This window comes from Gobio gobio (genome assembly GCF_949357685.1).
Source record: "Gobio gobio genome assembly, chromosome: 1".
NCBI classification, from domain to species: Eukaryota; Metazoa; Chordata; class Actinopteri; order Cypriniformes; family Gobionidae; genus Gobio; species Gobio gobio.
The window spans coordinates 47052571-47072695 of NC_137097.1; the positions used below are offsets into that span (position 1 = coordinate 47052571).

A 20125-nucleotide genomic window follows, 5' to 3' on the forward strand; every position below is an offset into this window, starting at 1 on the left:
AGAGGTCGCTTATTCAAAACAAAGGCGTAGCTTGATGGCGCCTTGATTTTGCTGAGCTTTTATTATGCCACAGACAACCACTTTCCGGTCATGCGTATGTGTGGTAATGCAGCGCTGTTTTATCATATTAGATACATTGTTTGGGTGTTGAAAGTTATGTTATAATGCTACACTATGCATTCGCTCGGCGGCTACTATGAGACATTTGTTGCACACTGCAGGAAGCTAGATCGAGATCGATATTATATATGGTAAAACTCGAAGTAAATCATAAAACAAGATTTAAACAAAAAGACTAACTGTGTTGAGCTATAGAACAGTGATTCGTTTTCTGTAAATGAATGTATCCAAGCAGTTGCTCATCTGTCTAATAAAACACAATATATTAAAGCGTCTTTAGTGTTTCCATGGTTTATACAAAATAAAAATCGAGGGTAATGCGGGTATGATGTCATTGATGGGTGACGCACAGACACGCTCCGTGTCCTGGTTAAAATAGCTTATTTCTCTGGATTTAAACATTTTTGGAAACATTTGGGATAATGTAAGTACACAAGTCAACAAAATACTGTATATAACAGTGTTCTAGTGGTTTTTGGATATTTTAATCCAAAAATCATACATAGCCTACGTATGGTTCTGTTCTGGGCAAGAACTCCCTGCGCATCCATGCAGCCTAGCATGGATACGAGCAGGGAGAGCAGCAATAACCCCCCTAAGGGTAAACATAATGTATTGCAGATATAATTTATGTCAATATTTAATTTCGGTCGGTGTGTGAATGTGTGTGAATGGGTGAATGTGAGGCAAATGTAAAGCGCTTTGGATGGCCGTAGGTCTGTTAAAAAGCGCTATATATTTACCATTTTACCATAATTTACAAAATAATTTGGGAATTTAGTCTGATTCAAGGGGAATAAGAATACCAATTCCTGACTGGATGAGAGGAGGAGCTGGGGATGAAGGAGGGTAAATGAGCTCTGGAGAAACGCGATAGCTCCTGATAGTACTGAAGGAGCTTATATATGCATGCTGGGATAGACATTATATCCCTATAGGTACGTGATCAGCTGACAGTCAGCTGATTTGAGCTTGACTAACATGACCTGCCAGAATTGATGCTAATTATGTAGATAGATCATTTTTTTAAATAAATACTGCCATATTCTAGCCTGGATGCCAGCCGAACTTAGCCCCGCCCACAAAATTTTTACTCGGGCAGTTCGGTCTGGACTTGATCCATAGAGAAGTAATTATGCCCGAACAGAAACTGTTCGGATCAATGAAATTGTCAGGGCGGGCTTTAGACGATGATGGACAGATGATAAACAGTAACGTAATCATCCACGTCATCAAAGGCGCTTGGGTTGAGTTTGTTCTAATCCTAAACGGAGAACTTGTTCGTATATGCATTCACCTTTACTATTTCTCTCAGAAATGATGATCGTGTTGGTAAGTACTCTGTGTATCCTTAAATTCTTTTTTCACAACACCAGCAAAGATCGTTTACACTCATCTTTTTCTTCTAACGTTAGGCTACTTATTCCAACTTGCGTGCAGAGTGGGTTGCCAAGTTTTTACAACAAAACCCGCACAATTGCTAACGTTCCTCAAAACTAGCCAAAAACAAGCCCAATAGCTTTCCAGGGGGGGTTCTCCGGGAAAAAAGGCATTTGGGGGGTAAAATATGTGTTATTTTGGCAGGGCTGGCAGCTAAAAATCACATTCCTGGGTCTGTATATCACATAATTGGGGTCGCTTCAACCCACGGACTTGGCAACACAGTGCAGTTGAGTTCTGTTGACATTTGACAACTAATATTATGCGTCGCTCCGTTGCTCTGATTGGTTGTAGGTCTATCCAATTGAGGTCTTTCCTGGTTCGGTTGAAACATAATCACAGCCCAACGGAGCAGTATCAGACTCATATTCTGACTAGAATTGAGTATGACGACGTCAGGCTAGCCATATTCCATAAAAAACAAGAATAGTCGGTTTTGATTTCATGGTGACTTTAAGTGTAATAAAACACAGTTCTGATCTGGCTTATAAAATATTTTAATATTCAAAAAACAATAATATGGTGTCTAAACTCTTAAACTAGCTGCAGTAGACAACATTTCCCCAATCAGTAACTTTTTGGCTTGAGCTGTAGTGGGTAGAACGCGGGACCTGGTTTGACCATGAACTGTTATCATTGTGTCCTGGAGTAAGACACTTAACCTCAGATTAATCCAAGACTCCTCATAATATGTGTCCTGAAAGTTGCTTTGGATTAAAGCAGTTTTGACCTTTTGAACCTCTTAAAGTATTCTCACTAATCAAAGCCAGATAATTTGAAAGTTTTTTAGTGTTTTTATATGAATTGAGAAAATCTTTGCACACTGTTACTTTTACTCTACTTACGTTGGCCTTACACTTTTTGTATCCACATCCAGACTCCTCGAGAAACGTCAGCAGAATGGCGAGACGATCGAGTTGTCAGCTGAAGGGCGTCCAGAGCTGGTGGAGGAGAAGGAGCTTCCCGTCGTGGACTGCACGTGTTTCGGGTTGCCACGCCGTTACATCATCGCCATCCTGTCAGGCCTGGGCTTCTGCATCTCGTTCGGCATCCGTTGTAACCTGGGTGTGGCTATCGTCAGCATGGTCAACGAACACACGGTTTACGCTGGAAAGAAACCTGTCATAGTGGTCAGTATCAGTGCTGGAATTCAACTTAACAAATAAAGAGCATCCCCTCGAGTTGAAGAAAATAAATATAAAGAGTTGATAGGAGTTAGATGTTATTTGATATCCGAATGAAGATATATTGGGCATTTTGGAGTTTATTATTGCATGGGCATATTTTAGGCAGCTTTGTTGTTATTTTATTTAGCATTCAAATGAGATGCATTCAGCATGGATAAATACAACACAATTTTATTTATTTTTTTATTATTATTTTTTAATAATTAAGGTAAAACAACAAATAGTTTGATATGCTATAAAAGATTTCTAGCTTTTAGAATAGAAAGTATAATGTCAATATCTAAATACATGCATACATAAATATATGCAAATCAATCTGGCCCCCTCAAATCCCAGTTTACCATCATTAGCCAGTTAGTTTTGCATCTCGACCCAGTTTGCACAGTGAGAGGGGATCATATTTGATTAATTCCCTGTAGTATTTCATCAGAAAGTGCAGGGCTTCACCCAGCAAAGCAATTTACCCCCACACAGCGATTTGTTTCAGAAACCGCACAGAGAAATACGATTTTTAGAAAATTATTCATATTAAAAACATATTTTATGATCAATTAATATTACTATTATAAAATATGGTTACACTTTAGATTAGGGTCCTCACTATTAACTACCTATGACCTTTTCCTCAATAAACTTATAATTACTGCTTATTAATAGTTAGTATGTATTGGGTATAGGATCAAGGATTTAGAATATGGTCATGTATAATAAGGCATTAATATGTGCTTTATAAGCACTAATAAACAGTCAATAGCCTATAATATGCATGCTAATAAGAAACTAGTTAATAGTGAGGTCCTAAACTAAAGTGTTACCTAAAATAGTTTTATTTTATTATATTAGGCTACTTTATCTTTTACTTTTAGCGACTGATTTGACTACTTTATTACTTAATTCTCTCGTTTCTCACATTCCCTCCATACTTTTGTTTTTGCACAGAAAAAGAGATGGTTCAGGTTATGTGATGCCTCGAAGAATGATGCGTAATCATTTTCTAATATACAAGCAGTGCACTTTGACTGCAATATTCTCAGCTTTTTGCACAGAATGCTGTCGAATTTACGTTGGATGAGAAGAGTTTGACTTTCTCTTTTTCCTGACAGGCTGCTCAGTTCACATGGGACCCCGAGACAGTGGGGATGATACACGGCTCTTTCTTCTGGGGTTACATTGTCACACAAATCCCCGGGGGATTCATCTGTCAGAAGTTTGCTGCTAACCGGTAATGTGATCAGCGAATTGACATGTTTTCTCAAACGCTCTGGAGTTTATGAATGCAAATTGTGCTATTTAGGTGTGAGGAGTCACAAGGGCTCCTATGAGGGGTTTGAGTCAAATGTCCAGTTACACAATTGTGTGTTGACTGTTGCATTGGCAACTTATCCCATATATTATGTCATATATTATGAGAAAAGACCAGTTTGTGTTCAGTTAAATTCGAAAAGGATTTTTTTTTTGACCCTGGTGGAAATTATTAAAAACTATTTTGTAGTAAAGACTTTAATTTATGGTATATACAGAGATTGACTGTCCAAAATAATAATAATAATAATAATAAATGAAATAAAAAATACTCTGAGAAACATATTATATTGTGTTTGGTGTCAGGGTGTTTGGCTTCGCCATTGTGGCCACGTCGACACTGAACATGCTGATCCCAGCAGCAGCTAGAGTTCACTACGGGTGTGTTATCATGGTCAGGATCTGCCAGGGCCTTGTGGAGGTATGCCATCTGTGTGCATGCGTGGATTTAGTCTGTAATATTTGTGTATTGTTTATCTAAAAGCATAGCATCATGCTAAGAAAGGTTTTTTTTTTTACCATTATGGTTATATAAATATGAATTCATCTAATTTCTCTACTGAAAGGGCGTGTCATATCCTGCATGTCACGGGATCTGGGCCAAATGGGCTCCACCCCTTGAAAGAAGTCGATTGGCAACAACAGCGTTCTGTGGTGAGATGTCAATCATTTGAATCCATGAAATATACCAACCTTGCGATAATATCGGTAGAATTTAGTTTGTGATTATTTGAACCTTGAATTGAGTTTTGATTCTGTGAAAAGCTGAAATTGATGATAATGTTAATGATTAGTACTAATAAGAATACTAAGCATGCTAAGAACTGTATGTTGATGTCTCTATGTTCTAGGTTCATATGCTGGCGCTGTTGTTGCAATGCCTTTGGCTGGAGTCTTGGTCCAGTACACCGGGTGGTCCTCAGTGTTTTATGTGTACGGTAAGTAACATACACGTTATTAAAAAGGATCCAAAATCCATTTTTGATCAAGTACATAAGTACATGATCAAGTGTTCAAAACGATCTCCTTAACTTAGCCTGATTCACAACAGTAAGCTTGTAATAATGTGTTATAATTTGAGTGGTACTGGTAGCTTTCCGCGGGAAATACAAGCTTCCGCCATTCATCTTTACGCCATTACGTCATATCTGTATACATAAAGAAGGAGTCCTGGATAGTAGGCTAGATTGTGTGTGTGGATGCTGCAGGTGGCAGATCATTTGTGGCTTCTTCTTACAGCAGCTGGAATGTAATTAAACTTGTCATTTCGATGGCGGCTTGTAATCCAGAAAGTTCAAAATGACAATCATCATTGACAACTGGTGCGTTGATAGACAACCCACACATCCTCCTCAAAACATTAGATTCTTCCGCGCTGAGGAGCCGTGCCAACGCACAACCCAGATAACTCTACAAATAACTGCAATTTCAGGGTTCAAACAGAGATGGCGACAAAGAGGTAAAACTTACGGACTGCAGCTTTAATTATACATAATACTATTTAATAGAAATGTTTTGTTTATTTAATAAACCAAGTAAACCCAGACACTTTAATAAATAGTATATAACATACACTACACTTCAAATTTGTATTTAATTTATACTTTTTTCAGCAAGGACGCATTAAAGGGTTAGTTCACCCAAAAATGAAAATTCTGTCATTAGATTAGATTAGATTAGATTCAACTTTATTGTCATTACACAAGTACAAGTACAAGGCAACGAAATGCAGTTTAGGTCTAACCAGAAGTGCAATAGCAGCAAGTGCAGGATATACAACGTTTGCATAAGTGCAGGACATGGATATGTACTGAATATATATAAATATGTCTATAAATAGAGAGATGGTTATTACTATAAACAGAATTTACAGGTGAATATGTACAGTGAATAATATACAGATGGTTAATACTATAAACAGAATTTACAGGTGGATATGTACTATGAATATAATATAATATACAGATGGCTATTACTATAAACAGAATTTTACAGATAGAGGTATACAATGATATGTTAGGCTAAAATTAGGAATATGGCAGTGGATTAAGGTAGTGCAATAAATTATGGACAGAAGCTATCCGAAAAAAAGTGTAAAGTGCAGTGGAAGTGATTGCATATTACAGTTAGAAGTACGGTGCAAAATACAAATGTAAACAGTAGGTACTGTAAATAACAGTCGGCAGTGCAAATGAGCATAATCCAGTTACGGTGTGGTAGTGCAAGATGAATAAGTAAACAGTTGTTACTGTAATAAAGAGTCGGTAGTGCAAATAACAAAGTGAAGGAAGATGTGAGGTAGGAGAGTTATCAGTATATGAGGGGAGTGGATCAGCGGGGGTTTGAGTTCAATAAAGAGACAGCTCTGGGGAAAAAACTGTTCTTAAGTCTGCTGGTCCTGGTCCGGTGGATCCTGAAACGCCTGCCGGAGGGCAGGAGAGAAAACAGTCTGTGGGCTGGGTGAGAGGAGTCCTTGAGGATGCTGCGAGCTCGATGCAGACAGCGTTTCCTCTGGATGTGCTCGATGGCAGGCAGTGGAGTCCCTGTGATGCGCTGGGCAGTTTTCACCACCCGCTGCAGTGCCTTGCGCTCCGCAACAGAGCAGCTCCCATACCACACTGCAACACAGTTGGTCAGGATGCTTTCTATTGCGCAGCGGTAGAAGTTCACCAGGATGGCCGAGGAGAGCTGATTCTTCCTCAGTGTCCTCAGGAAGAAGAGGCGCTGGTGAGCCTTCTTGACCAGGCTGGAGGTGTTGGTCGTCCACGACATGTCCGCTGAGATGTGGATCCCCAGGAACTTGAAACTGGAGACACGTTCAACAGCCATTCCATTGATGTGGATGGTGTCGTGTGTGCCTCTTGGCTCCTTCCTGAAGTCCACGATGAGCTCCTTCGTTTTGGTGGTGTTGAGGAGCAGGTTATTTTCGGTGCACCATGTGGCCAGGTGCTGGATCTCCTCCCTGTAGGCAGTCTCATCGTTGTTGCTGATGAGCCCAATCACCGTTGTGTCGTCCGCAAACTTGACGATAGAATTAGATCCATACACAGGCTTGCAGTCGGAGGTGAAGAGGGAGTAGAGAAACGGACTTAGCACACAGCCCTGTGGTACACCAGTGTTGAGTGTGATGGATGTGGAGCAGGTGAATCCTGAACGAACATTCTGGGGTCTGTCAGTTAGGAAGTCCAAAATCCAGTTGCACATTGAGGTATTGATGCCCAGGTCTCCAAGTTTGGCTATTAACTTGGTTGGGATGACAGTGTTGAATGCTGAGCTGAAGTCAACAAACAGCATGCGTGCATAAGTGTTCTTATTGTCCAGGTGAGTGAGCACAGAGTGCAGTGCCATGGAAACGGCATCCTCTGTGCTCCTATTGCTGCGGTAGGCAAACTGGTGTGAGTCCAATGTGGATGGTAGAGAGTCTTTTAGGTGTTCCAGGACCAGCCGCTCAAAGCACTTCATGACGATGGGTGTGAGTGCTACAGGGCGGTAGTCGTTAGGGCACCTCGGGTTAGAGTGTTTTGGCACTGGCACAATGGACGTGCGTTTGAAGCATGAAGGTACAGCTGCTTGGGCAAGAGACAGGTTGAAAATGTCTGTAAAAACCTCAGCGAGCTGCTCCGCACATGCCCTGAGAACACGACCAGGGATGTTGTCTGGTCCAGCAGCCTTGTGCGCGCTGATCCGGCTCAGTGACTTGCAGACATCTGTGGAGGAGAGTGTGATTGGTGGGTCAGCTGAGGGTTTGAGCTTGGTGGCAGTTTCTCTGTTGTCTCTTTCAAAGCGAGCATAAAAGTGATTTAGCTCGTTCAGGAAGTTGACATCAGTGGCTGCGGGGGTGGAGTGGGGGGGTTTGTAATCACTGATGGCCTGGATGCCCTGCCACATGCGTCGAGGGTCAGAGTTGGAAAAGTGACCCTCTATCTTTAGCTTGTAGCAGTGCTTGGCCTTTTTGATGCCCCTCTTCAGGTTAGCTCTGGATGCGCTGTAGGCTTGTGCATCTCCTGATCTGAAGGCAGTATTGCGTGACTTCAGCAGGAGTCGCACTTCCCTGTTCATCCATGGCTTCTGATTTGGGTATGTGGTGATCTGTTTCTGGGTTGTAACACTGTCAATGGTGGTATTGATATGATCCAATACAGAGGAGGTGTAGGAGTCAATGTCCGTGTGAGCGCCACTGGTGGCTTGAGAAGCAAACACACTCCAGTCTGTGTGTAGAAACCTTTCCTGGAGTGTGGAATCAACCCCCGCAGGCCACACCTTGATGGTCTTTACTGATGGCTTCACACGGTTGATGAGGGGTGAATATTTGGGGATGAGGAACAAAGAGATGTGGTCTGACTGTCCCAGGTGGGGGAGGGGTGTCGCAACGTAAGCACCAGCCATGTTTGTGTAAACATGGTCTAAGGTTTTGTTTCCTCTGGTGTGGCAGGAAACATGCTGGTGAAACTTGGGTAGCACTGACTTTAAGTTTGAATGATTAAAGTCACCTGCAACAATAAAAGCAGCTTCCGGGTGATCAGTCTGTTGTTTACTGATGGCTGCATGAAGTTCTTTCATAGCAAGCTTGGCATCAGCATCCGGGGGAATATAGGCTGCAGTTATAATGGTGGAAGTGAACTCTCGCGGCAGATAAAACGGTCTACATTTAACCATGAGAAACTCGAGGTTAGCTGAACAATGACTCCCAACAATAGCAGAGTTTGTGCACCAGGCTTTGTTAATGTAAATGCACAATCCACCACCTCTGGTCTTACCGGAGCCATCTAATGTTCTATCCGCCCGGAGTGTGTGGCATCCCGCTAGCTCAATAGCGGTGTCCGGTATTCCGCCGTTTAGCCAGGTTTCCGTGAAGATTAGGACGTTACAGTTCAAAAGTTTCTTACTGTGTGTGATGCTGAGTCGAATCTCCTCCATTTTGTTCACTAGCGACCGTACATTGGCAAGGAAAATACTGGGTAAAGAGAGCCGATGTGGGGTAAGCTTTAGCTTTAGCCTTAGCTTAGCTCTCAGACCACCGCGTATTCCCCGCCTTTGTTTACGATCTCGGCGCCGCCTGCGAGCACTTCCGCCCGGCCGGGCAGAGTGCATAGCCTCGGGTGTTCTAGCGATCTCAGGAAGGAGTCGAAGATTGTCCATAAAACTGTCGGAAATTCGCAAACCAATATCCAAAATCTCACCACGGGTGTACGATGTTAAGGCACAACTATTCTGAACGAACAGACCCGAGATGAGCAGGAAAAATACCGCAAAATTGCAGAATCTGGAGAGACCCAGAGCCTCGCGAACTACTCGCGCCGCCATCTTGGATCAGATCATTAATTACTTACCCTCATGTTGTTCGACACCCGTAAGACCTCCGTTCATCTTCGGAACACAAATGAAGATATTTTAGTTGAAATCTGATGTGCCATTGGCACAATGCACGGTACACTCTCAAGACCCTTAAAAGGTACTAAAGACGTCGTTACAAAGTCCATCTCACTACAGTGGTTCTACAATAACTTTATGGAGTGACGAGAATTAGCCTGACGTCGTCATACTCAATTCTAGTCAGAATATGAGTCTGATACTGCTCCGTTGGGCTGTGATTATGGGGCGTGTTTCAACCGAACCAGGAAAGACCTCAATTGGATAGACCTACAACCAATCAGAGCAACGGAGCGACGCATAACGTTAGTTGTCAAATGTCAACAGAACTCAACTACACTGTGTTGCCAAGTCTGCGCCCAATTATGTGACATACAGACCCAGGAATGCGATTTTTAGCTGCCAGCCCTGCCAAAATAACACATATTTTACCCCCCAAATGCTTTTTTCCCAGAGAACCCCCCTGGAAAGCTATTGGGCTTGTTTTTGGCTAGTTTTGAGGAATGTTAGCAATTGGGCGGATTTTGTTGTAAAAACTTGGCAACCCACTCTGCACGCACGCTGGAATAAGTAGTCTAACGTTAGAAGAAAAAGATGAGTGTAAACGATCTTTGCTGGTGTTGTAAAAAAATAATTTTAGGATACACAGAGTACTTACCCACACGATCATCATTTCTGAGAGAAATAGTAAAGGTGAATGCATATACGAACAAGTTCTCCGTTTAGGATTAGAACAAACTCAACCCAAGCGCCTTTGATGACGTGGATGATTACGTTAATGTTGATCATCTGTCCATCATCGTCTAAAGCCCGCCCTGACAATTTCATTGGTCCGAACAGTTTCTGTTCGGGCATAACTACTTCTCTATGGATCAAGTCCAGACCGAACTGCCCGAGTAAAAATGTTGTGGGCGGGGCTAAGTTCGGCTGGCATCCAGGCTAGACGAGAATAGTTGTTGTGCGCAAAAAACCCCAAAATAACGACTTATATAGTGATGACGATTTCAAAACATGGCATCATGAAGCTTCGAAGCGTAATGAATCAGTGAGTCGATTCAGCAGTTTGGATCGCCAAAGTCACGCAGTTTGGCGGTTTCACACGCGATCCGAATCATGATTTGACTCACTGATTCATAACGCTTCGAAGCTTCATGATGCCGTGTTTTGAAATCGTCATCACTATATACGTAAGTCGTTATTTAGGGTTTTTTTGCGCACAAAAACTATTCTCGCCGATTCATAAAGTTATTGTAGAACCACTGTAGTGAGATGGACTTTGTAACGACATCTTTAGTACCTTTTAAGGGTCTTGAGAGTGAACCGTGCATTGTGCCAATGGAGGCCTTTCAGAGCCATCAGATTTCAACTAAAATATCTTAATTTCTGTTCTGAAGATGAACGGAGGTCTTACGGGTGTCGAACGACATGAGGGTAAGTAATTAATGACAGAATTTTCATTTTTGGGTGAACTAACCCTTTAAATTTATCAAAAGTGACAGAGAAGACATTTATAATGTTACACAAGATTTCAAATAAATGCTGTTCTTATGAACTTTCTAATAAACAAAAATATAAAGCAGCTTAAGCAGTTTTTAATAGTTAATATTATCAACAAATCATCATATTAGAATGATTTCTGAAGAATCATAATAATGGTACATATAATGATGCTGGAAATTCAGCTTTATCATCACAGGAATAAATTAAATTTTAAAATATAGCAAAATAGAAATATTGTAATAATATTTCGCAATATTACTGTTTTTACTGTATTTTCATCAAATAAATACAGGCTTGGTGAGTATGAGACTTTCAGAAACATTCAGAAAAATTTAAAACATCTTACTCACCCCAAATTTGTAAAGATTAGTGTGTATATATAATATATAATTTTCATTGTAATCATTCTTATCGCACGTTTCTCTTCGTCTCACAGGAAGTGTTGGGATATTCTGGTATCTCTTCTGGATTTTAGTGTCCTATGAGAGTCCAGCTGCTCACCCAACCATCACACCAGAGGAGAGGAAGTACATTGAGGATGCCATCGGGGAAACCGCCGGCCTGGTCAACCCCCTTCAGGTACAAACACAGGCATTATTTTTATCTCTTAATCACTCGTCCACACATTCCCCCCTCATACACAAACACTCTAAATCCTCTCTCATTTCTCATCTCTAACTGCTGCGTGCTGTACTGTTCTGGATATATTTGACCTCTGGTTTTTCACCACCCTGCAGAAATTTAAGACTCCCTGGCGGCAATTCTTTACCTCCATGCCGGTGTATGCCATCATCGTGGCCAACTTCTGCAGAAGCTGGACCTTCTACCTTCTCCTCATCAGTCAGCCTGCTTACTTCGAAGAGGTGTTCGGCTTTGAAATCAGCAAGGTGAAACGCACACACTCAAATTAGTGCAATTTTCATTACGCTCTTCAACAGTGCTTCTCAACTGACAGATTGCAACCAAAAAATAAATCAGATCTGTTCTGAAGGCTTGCGGAAAACTGGACAAAATAATGCTAAATATAATCAATAAATATATAAGAAAACAACACTAAATAAAGGTTGAAATCAGAATCAACATGTTTTTTGCCAACCATCTGTCTGTGTCAATGTTGAATGGTTGCTGTGTCATGTTGCTAATTTAGCATATTGTTGCATGCAGGTAATATACATGTATTTCAATGTTTGATGGATAACAGTTTATTTTGATGGTCCATTTTAGACACTCTACTAACTATAAGTAAATGTACAACTACAGTAAGTCTACTAGCAGTCATTAGTGACCTAACAGTCTACTACCCAGCAAGCAATAGCCGTCATTTCACCGCCTCAGTTAACTATAGACCTGATATAGTCCGGCTATGAGTAACCCACTTCTAGCCAAAATAACCTTGAATTTGGTTACATGCATGATATATGTGGCTAGATGTATGATATTCCATCATGTAAGCAAAGTCAACAGTGATTACAAGGTGTTTGGTTTCAATTCTTTGGCATGTTCATGTTCTAATATGACTAGTCTATTCTTGGACTATGGTTGGACGGCTATAAAATTTTCACTGACAACCCAAATTTTCAATTCAATTCAATTCAAATTTATTTGTATAGCGCTTTTCACAATACACATTGTTTCAAAGCAGCTTCACAGAAAGTGCATTTCATAAATGTACATTGAAAAATGTTAGAAAGAGAATGTTAAAGAAAAATGTTAGGATAAGTTAATCAATCATGTATTATTTTAGGCCATAACAACGCTGGCGTTGAGTCGTCTCTTCACAGGCGTCGAGTCGTCTCATCACAGGGGCATCTGAAGTCTCCATGAGAGGCTGGATACAAACTGGAGCTGATGAACTAGTTACCTCGGGACTAGTGTCCCGAGATAACAACAGAAAAGCAGATGGGAAATAATTAGCATAGCTGCTGTTCAGAATATTAATGCTGTTGGTGCGATTTAACTGTAGTATAAAACTTATTTATAATGTGAATGCTTGGCTAAAGAGATGCGTCTTTAATCTAGTTTTAAACTGGGACAGCGAGTCTGAACCTCGAACAATATCCGGAAGACTATTCCAGAGTTTAGGAGCTAAATGTGAAAATGCCCTCCCTCCTTTAGTGGACTTAGATATCCTAGGAATGACCAGAAGCCTCGAGTTTAGTGATCTTAAAGAGCGCGATGGATTGTAGGGCGATAAAAGATCAGTTAAATACACTGGAGCTAAACCATTTAGGGCTTTATAGGTCAGTAGCAATACTTTGTAATTGATACGGAACTTAATAGGTAACCAGTGTAGAGATGATAAAATTGGTGTTATATGATCATATTTTCTTGACCTAGTAAGAACTCTAGCAGCTGCGTTTTGGACTAACTGTAGCTTGTTTATCGATGATGCAGGACAACCAGCTAATAAAGCATTACAGTAATCTAGTCTCGAGGTCATGAATGCATGAACTAACTTTTCTGCATCAGAAATAGATAGCATGTTACGTAGCTTGGCAATGTTTCTAAGGTGGAAAAATGCTGTTCTTGTAACATATGAAATATGACTTTCGAAAGACAAGTTGCGGTCTAATATAACACCCAGGTCTCTTACTGTAGTGGATAAAGCGACAGGACATCCTTCCAAGTTAAAGTTGTATTGTGAGAGGTTTTGTGGGCAGTTTTTTGGACCAATAAGTAATACCTCCGTTTTATCTGAATTTAATAGCAGAAAATTACATGTCATCCAGTGTTTAATATCATCAACACACGCTGTCAGTTTAGATAATTTAGCGTTTTCATCTGGTCGTGATGAAATATATAATTGAGTGTCATCAGCATAACAGTGGAAATTAATTCCATGTTTTCTTATAATATTACCAAGTGGCAGCATATATATTGAGAATAGCAGAGGGCCTAGCACGGATCCTTGCGGCACCCCATAGTCTACTGATGTTATCTTTGATTTTTCCCCATTTAGACAGACAAAATGGTAGCGGTCTGATAAATACGATCTAAACCAGTTTAATGCCTGTCCCTGAACACCAGTGTAATTTTGAAGTCGATCTAATAGTATTTTATGATCTATAGTATCGAACGCAGCACTAAGATCGAGTAGAACTAGTATTGAGATACAGCCTTGATCAGAAGCTAGAAGTAAATCATTTGTGATTTTAACGAGTGCGGTTTCTGTGCTGTGATGCTGCCTGAATCCTGATTGAAATTTTTCATAGATATCATTTTCTTGCAAGAAAGAGGACAATTGAGCGGACACAACTTTTTCTAGTATTTTAGACATAAATGGAAGATTTGAAATTGGTCTGTAATTTGCTAGGTTATTATGATCTAATTGTGGCTTCTTAATGAGAGGTTTTATGACTGCCAACTTGAATATTCTTGGAACATGACCTAAAGATAAAGACGAGTTAATAATATTGAGAAGAGGCTCTTCCACTACAGGTAACAACTCTTTCAGTAGTTTAGTGGGTATTGGATCTAATAAACATGTTGTTGGTTTAGATGCAATGATAAGTTTATTTAGCTCTTCCTGTCCTATAGTTGTAAAGCGGTGTAGAACTTCTTGAGGGGCGATAATTGCGGTTGAATCATAAGACATCATTAATGATTGTACATTTACAATTTTGTTTCCGATGCTTTCTATTTTGTCAGCGAAGAAGTTCATAAAATCATTACTACTAAACTGTGACGGAATATTTTGCTCAGGCGATGCTTGTTTATTTGTTAGTCTAGCCACAGTGTTAAATAAAAACCTTGGATTATTTTGGTTATTTTCTATTAGTTTGCGGAGATGCTCAGCTCTGGCTGCTTTTAGGGCCTTTTTATAACGTGACATACTTTCTTTCCATGCGATTCTAAAGACCTCTAAATTAGTTTGTTTCCATTTACGCTCTAAGTTACGAGTTTCTCTTTTGATAACATGTGTAGCACTGTTGTACCATGGTGCTTTATTTTTCTCTCTAACCTTTTTCAATCTAATTGGTGCTACAATTTCTAATGTACTAGAGAAAATGGTGCTCATACTGCTAGTCATTTCCTCTAGTTCATCTGTTTGTTTGGGTTCACTTAGCAGCTGAGACAGATCCGGTAAGCTATTTGAGAATCTATCTATAGTGGTTGGAAGGATTGTTCTGCCTGGCCGATAACGTGGCGCAACATGACAGATTTCAGCAGTACGCAGTATGCAAGTTACCAAATTTTGCCTTGTTTTAGCCTAGATGTCTTAGACGTTTTTTAAATGCAAAATTGCTTGCTGGGTACAGTCTACTAATACTCTAATGCAAGTTAGTTGCCATTTAGTTGCAAAGTTACTTCACTATAAAAAACAACCCAAGTTGAAAAAAACCCAAATGGTTACACTTTATTTCGATAGCCCACTTTATATATTCTACTGTTATTAGATAACTACAACACAAAAAAATGCGGGGTTAAAAACAACCCAAGTTAGGTTGAAAATGGACAAACCCAGCGATTGGGTTGTTTTAACCTAGTGAATGGGCTGTTTTAACCCAGCGGTTGGGTTAAATGTTTGCTTAAAACAACCTAATCGCTGTGTTAAAACAACCCAATTGCTGGGTTTGTCCATTTTCAACCCAACTTGGGTTGTTTTTAATCCAGCATTATTTTGTGTTGCAGTTAGTAGAATATCTCAAGTGGGCTATCGAAATGAAGTGTAACCATTTGGTTTTTAAGAACAATTTTATTGACTTTTGATAGACTGAAAATAGTTTTAGTAAGTCAAATAAAAAATAAAAAAAACAGAGAGAACCACTACTCAAGAACAGGTGAAAATTACACACAGATACAATGCAGTATTATGCATCTGGATTAAAATGTTCTGTTCAATTGCTACTCTTTTTATTCCTTTTGTGGCTCAGGTGGGGCTGGTGTCTGCACTTCCTCATTTAGTAATGACCATCATTGTGCCTATCGGAGGACAACTGGCCGACTACCTGAGAACACATAACTTAATGACCACAACAAATGTCCGTAAACTCATGAACTGTGGAGGTAAGATATAGACAAAATGATGAAGACAATAACAACAACAAAAACACGTTAAATTTCATTCAGACATTTCAATTATTTTCTCAACTTCATGTTGTCCCAAACCTGCGTTTTTTGTTGTTATAGGACCAACAGCATGACATGAGCCTGAATAAATAGCCATATGAAAGAATTACATTTCTTTTTTGTAAACTTCCCCTTTAAAAAAGGAAATAAATATAGGGCCGGTTTCACAGACAGGGCTTAGATTAAGCCAGGATTAGGCCTTAGTTCAGTTAGGACATTTAATATAAACATGTCTTACAACAAAACATAGTGTGAATCTTAAGAAAAAACAATGGCACTGACATTGACAAACATGCATTTTAGTCTGAGACTAGTCTTAAGCTTTGTCTGTGAAACTGGGGGATAGAATCCAGCACAAAATGTAAGTTTTTAACAACAGAGGGTTTGCAGAGTCAGAAACTGCATGTGTGTGAGTTGCCTATTTTGCTGTTTTGTCTGGTCCTGCAATGGCAGCTGGGCCAATAATCACTGAGGCATCAGTGCATGGCACACTCACTCTCTCACAATCATCTGCACATACAACATGCAAACAAACCCACACAGACAGATGCACCACAGCATCTAAGAAATGGACGGCACAGAGCTCAGGTGTACACAGGTACACCATGAGCGACAATAGGCTGTGTACTGTATGTTTTCTTCCTTATTCAATAATGTTGTGTGTGTCTGTATGTGTTTTAGGGTTTGGCATGGAAGCCACTCTACTCTTGGTTGTTGGTTTCTCACATACCAAAGTAGTAGCCATTTCTTTCCTTGTACTGGCTGTTGGCTTCAGTGGATTTGCAATTTCAGGTAAGTAGCAGAAAAGAACAAAGACAAACCAAATTAAATAATTCATTTAGCACTACTGTCCAGAAGTTTGGGCTCAGTGTGATTTGTAAATGTTCTTTGAAAGAAGCCTCTTCTGCTCACCATGGCTGCATTTATTTGATTAAATAATATAAAACAGTATTATTGTGAAATAATATTACAATTTAAAATAACAGTTTTCTATTGTAAAACATGTTTTTAATTGTAATTTATTTCTGTGATTTGTTTCAGTCTTCAGTGTCACATGATCCTTCAGAAATCATTTTGATATGATGATTTTCTGCTCAAGAAACATTTATTATTATTATCAATATTATTATTATCTGAAACAATTGTGATGCTTAATATTTTCAGGATTCAGGATTCTTTGATGAATAGAAAGTTCAAAAGAACATTATTTGAAATAGAATTATTTTGTAACCTTATACATGTCTTTTTTCACTTTTGATCAATTTAACACATCCTTGTTGAATAAAAGTATAAAACTATTTTTTAAACAAACTGTTGTGTACATCACTGCGCCACATCCATTGAGGCCAATATTAACCTTAGTTCTCAGGGAACTTTTTCTCACTTTTTCTGCACAACTTAAAAAAAAAATACAAAGGTAATTGTAAGAAGTTACCAAAAATAAAAGTCACATTATGAGCTATGAAGTCGCAATTACAAAATTGTTAAGTTTCATTATAAGAAAGTTACATTGAAAGATATAAAGTCGCAATTATGAAAAAATCAAGTTGCATTTGTAAGATATAAATAAATTCACAATTTTAAATACTTGTTAAGATACATGTATGGCAGACTTCCTCTCACATTCTTTCCCTCTCAGGGTTTAATGTGAATCATCTAGACATTGCTCCACGTTATGCCAGCATCCTGATGGGAATCTCCAATGGAGTGGGAACTTTGTCAGGAATGGTGTGTCCTCTCATAGTTGGAGCAATGACCAAACATAAGGTACATACAAATAATATCACACAACCTTCACATGCAAAAAAAAGAAATGATTTGTACTATTGAACTTATTACATTTTTATTCATTGATTTATTTATTATTTGTTTGCCTGTAGACACGTGAAGAGTGGCAATATGTCTTCCTCATTGCATCACTTGTGCATTATGGGGGTGTGATATTTTATGGTATGTTGTGTTCAATTAAAGTAACATAATGCAAACATATCTAGCTATATCTCTTTTTCAGTTCACAAATAATGAATATTCTAAATTTCTTTTGTCATATCTTTCATAAAATGACGCTTACTTCATTTGAACATGTTCCCAGGGCTCTTTGCATCAGGTGAGAAGCAGCCGTGGGCGGATGCTGAGGATACCAGTGAGGAGAAGTGTGGCATTCTGGGAGAGGACGAACTGGCCAATGAAACGGAAGAGCTGTACAGGACTGGCGGGCAGTACGGAGCTATAAACAATCCGCATGCTGGTGGTCCGAATGGGGGAGGAGCTGGCGCTGGGGCAGGATGGGTATCGGATTGGGATAAAACAGAAGAATATGTTCAACCGGTTGGGACAAATAGTTATTTATATGGTGGAGAGGGAGAGAGAGAGCTCACATAGTGGGAAGAAACACATATGAGTCGAGTTGAAGGAATAAAGATCAATACAGAATAAATAAATAGGCTATACTGAGTGAGTGAGTGAGTGAGTAAAAGAACAAATGCGTTTCCAAACTGGTAATCAGATTATGTGATGATTGTTCTATAAACATACACACTAAGGTGTGTGTGTAAATGTACGTTTTTTTGTGTGAGTCAGATTGAGAATACAGCGGTGCTCTGTTAATTATATGTTCAGTATTTTAGGCTTCCTGCCAAAATCACTGTAATGCACTTAAAATGACAGCGATATTAAACATGTTCATGGTTGTCGTGTAAGAGTATACAGTAAATGAGCTTGTGTGTGTGTGTGTGTGTGTGCTCATGGTGAGTGTGTATGTGTGTTTCCTTACTGTGCTCAATTCCTTTTGTTTTATCCAGTGCTTTAAATATGGTAAAAGGGTTCAAGCAAATCTATGGATGTGTAGACATTTATTTGATCATAGGTTTGTGCACAAATACACAATATTCTTAAAGGGACAGTCACCCAAAAAAGGAGAATTCTGCCATTAATTACTTTCACATGTCATATGTTTTATGTTTTTTTTTCTGTGGATATATATTTATAAAATTTTGGGGTGAGCTGTTCCTTTAAAACATGACTGAATGTGTGTGTGAGTTCAAACGACCCAGATCCTCATCATTGGGTCAGTGCACAAGTGATCACAAGCGTGTTTTTGTCCTCTGGCATACTATATTATACTTGCATACACACATTTTCACAAGCTTAGATGCACACACACTTTCTATAAATCCGTGGTGAGTCTGTTTTATGCACGTTGAAGGTTTCCTTGTACTACTGCCAGGCTAATTCAGAGTCATTTATACATTACATTTACATGTATGCATTTGGCAGATGCTTTTATCCCAGATGTACACATGGGAACCCATTATTTTGGCATTGCTGATGTCATGTTCTGCTGTCTCAGCTACAGGAATGCCAAATATATAGACACGCACAAACACAGAAATATACAAAATATCAGGTAAATTTCAAGGTGAAAGTGCCGAAATTCAGAGATTCTAGATGGGTGTGAGAAATGAATGGAGTTGTAATCCAGCATGTGCAGATTTTTCCTCATCATGTACATCCATTTAGAGGCCATTCAATCAGAGTGCAGTGCGAGCTTAGGGAACCAATCAGAGAACAGCATTAGGGAATGGAGAGAGGATGATGGTAAATTAGTGACTCTCTGATTCTGACACATAATCTGATGTTATTCTACTTAATGTGTTTGTATTTTGTTTTCACTCTTCTTTCCTAAACATTTCATTTGTTTCTTTCTTATTTGGTTTGCCTAAATGTTACTTGACTTGTCATCAAACAACAAAAAGATTAAAAAAAAAAAAACTATAGAAAAAATATATAATTGTAAAAAATGTGTACAAATTGTATATGTGAAAACTCCCTGTGTACAATAAAACAAATTAAATGTATAAACTGTGTATTATTTATTCATTGCAATAATGAAAGGCACAAGACACTGCTATAGACAGCAGACTATGCAATGTGTTATTATGAATCTGCTTTGTAAAATAAGAAAAAAATGTTAGTTTTTTTCCCCCATCAGCATCACTCTGATTACTTGCCCATGTGCACGCTCATCAGGTTTTCTGCTTATACCTTTATTCATCTCTCCTTTCTCCACTCCCACATGCTCCTATCTATCCACAGAGGGCATCTGCTGTCCTTTAATCTTTGCCTAAAATCACCAA

The 20125-nt window shown here is 39.2% G+C and overlaps 1 protein-coding gene across 1 annotated transcript in view; it reads left to right on the plus strand.

The window, feature by feature from the left end:
* slc17a7a (solute carrier family 17 member 7a) overlaps window positions 1–19845 on the plus strand; it is a 36343-nt gene extending 16498 nt beyond the window's left edge. The window contains exons 2-13 of the mRNA XM_079817826.1: window positions 2438–2690; window positions 3851–3969; window positions 4356–4470; window positions 4616–4703; window positions 4901–4987; window positions 11356–11498; window positions 11657–11806; window positions 15794–15926; window positions 16671–16781; window positions 17629–17756; window positions 17870–17939; window positions 18082–19845. Of these exons, the coding sequence (XP_079673952.1) occupies window positions 2438–2690; window positions 3851–3969; window positions 4356–4470; window positions 4616–4703; window positions 4901–4987; window positions 11356–11498; window positions 11657–11806; window positions 15794–15926; window positions 16671–16781; window positions 17629–17756; window positions 17870–17939; window positions 18082–18371 (1687 nt within the window). The 3' untranslated portion in view covers window positions 18372–19845. The remainder of the gene's footprint in view (window positions 1–2437; window positions 2691–3850; window positions 3970–4355; window positions 4471–4615; window positions 4704–4900; window positions 4988–11355; window positions 11499–11656; window positions 11807–15793; window positions 15927–16670; window positions 16782–17628; window positions 17757–17869; window positions 17940–18081) is intronic.
* Window positions 19846–20125: the final 280 nt, after the last annotated feature.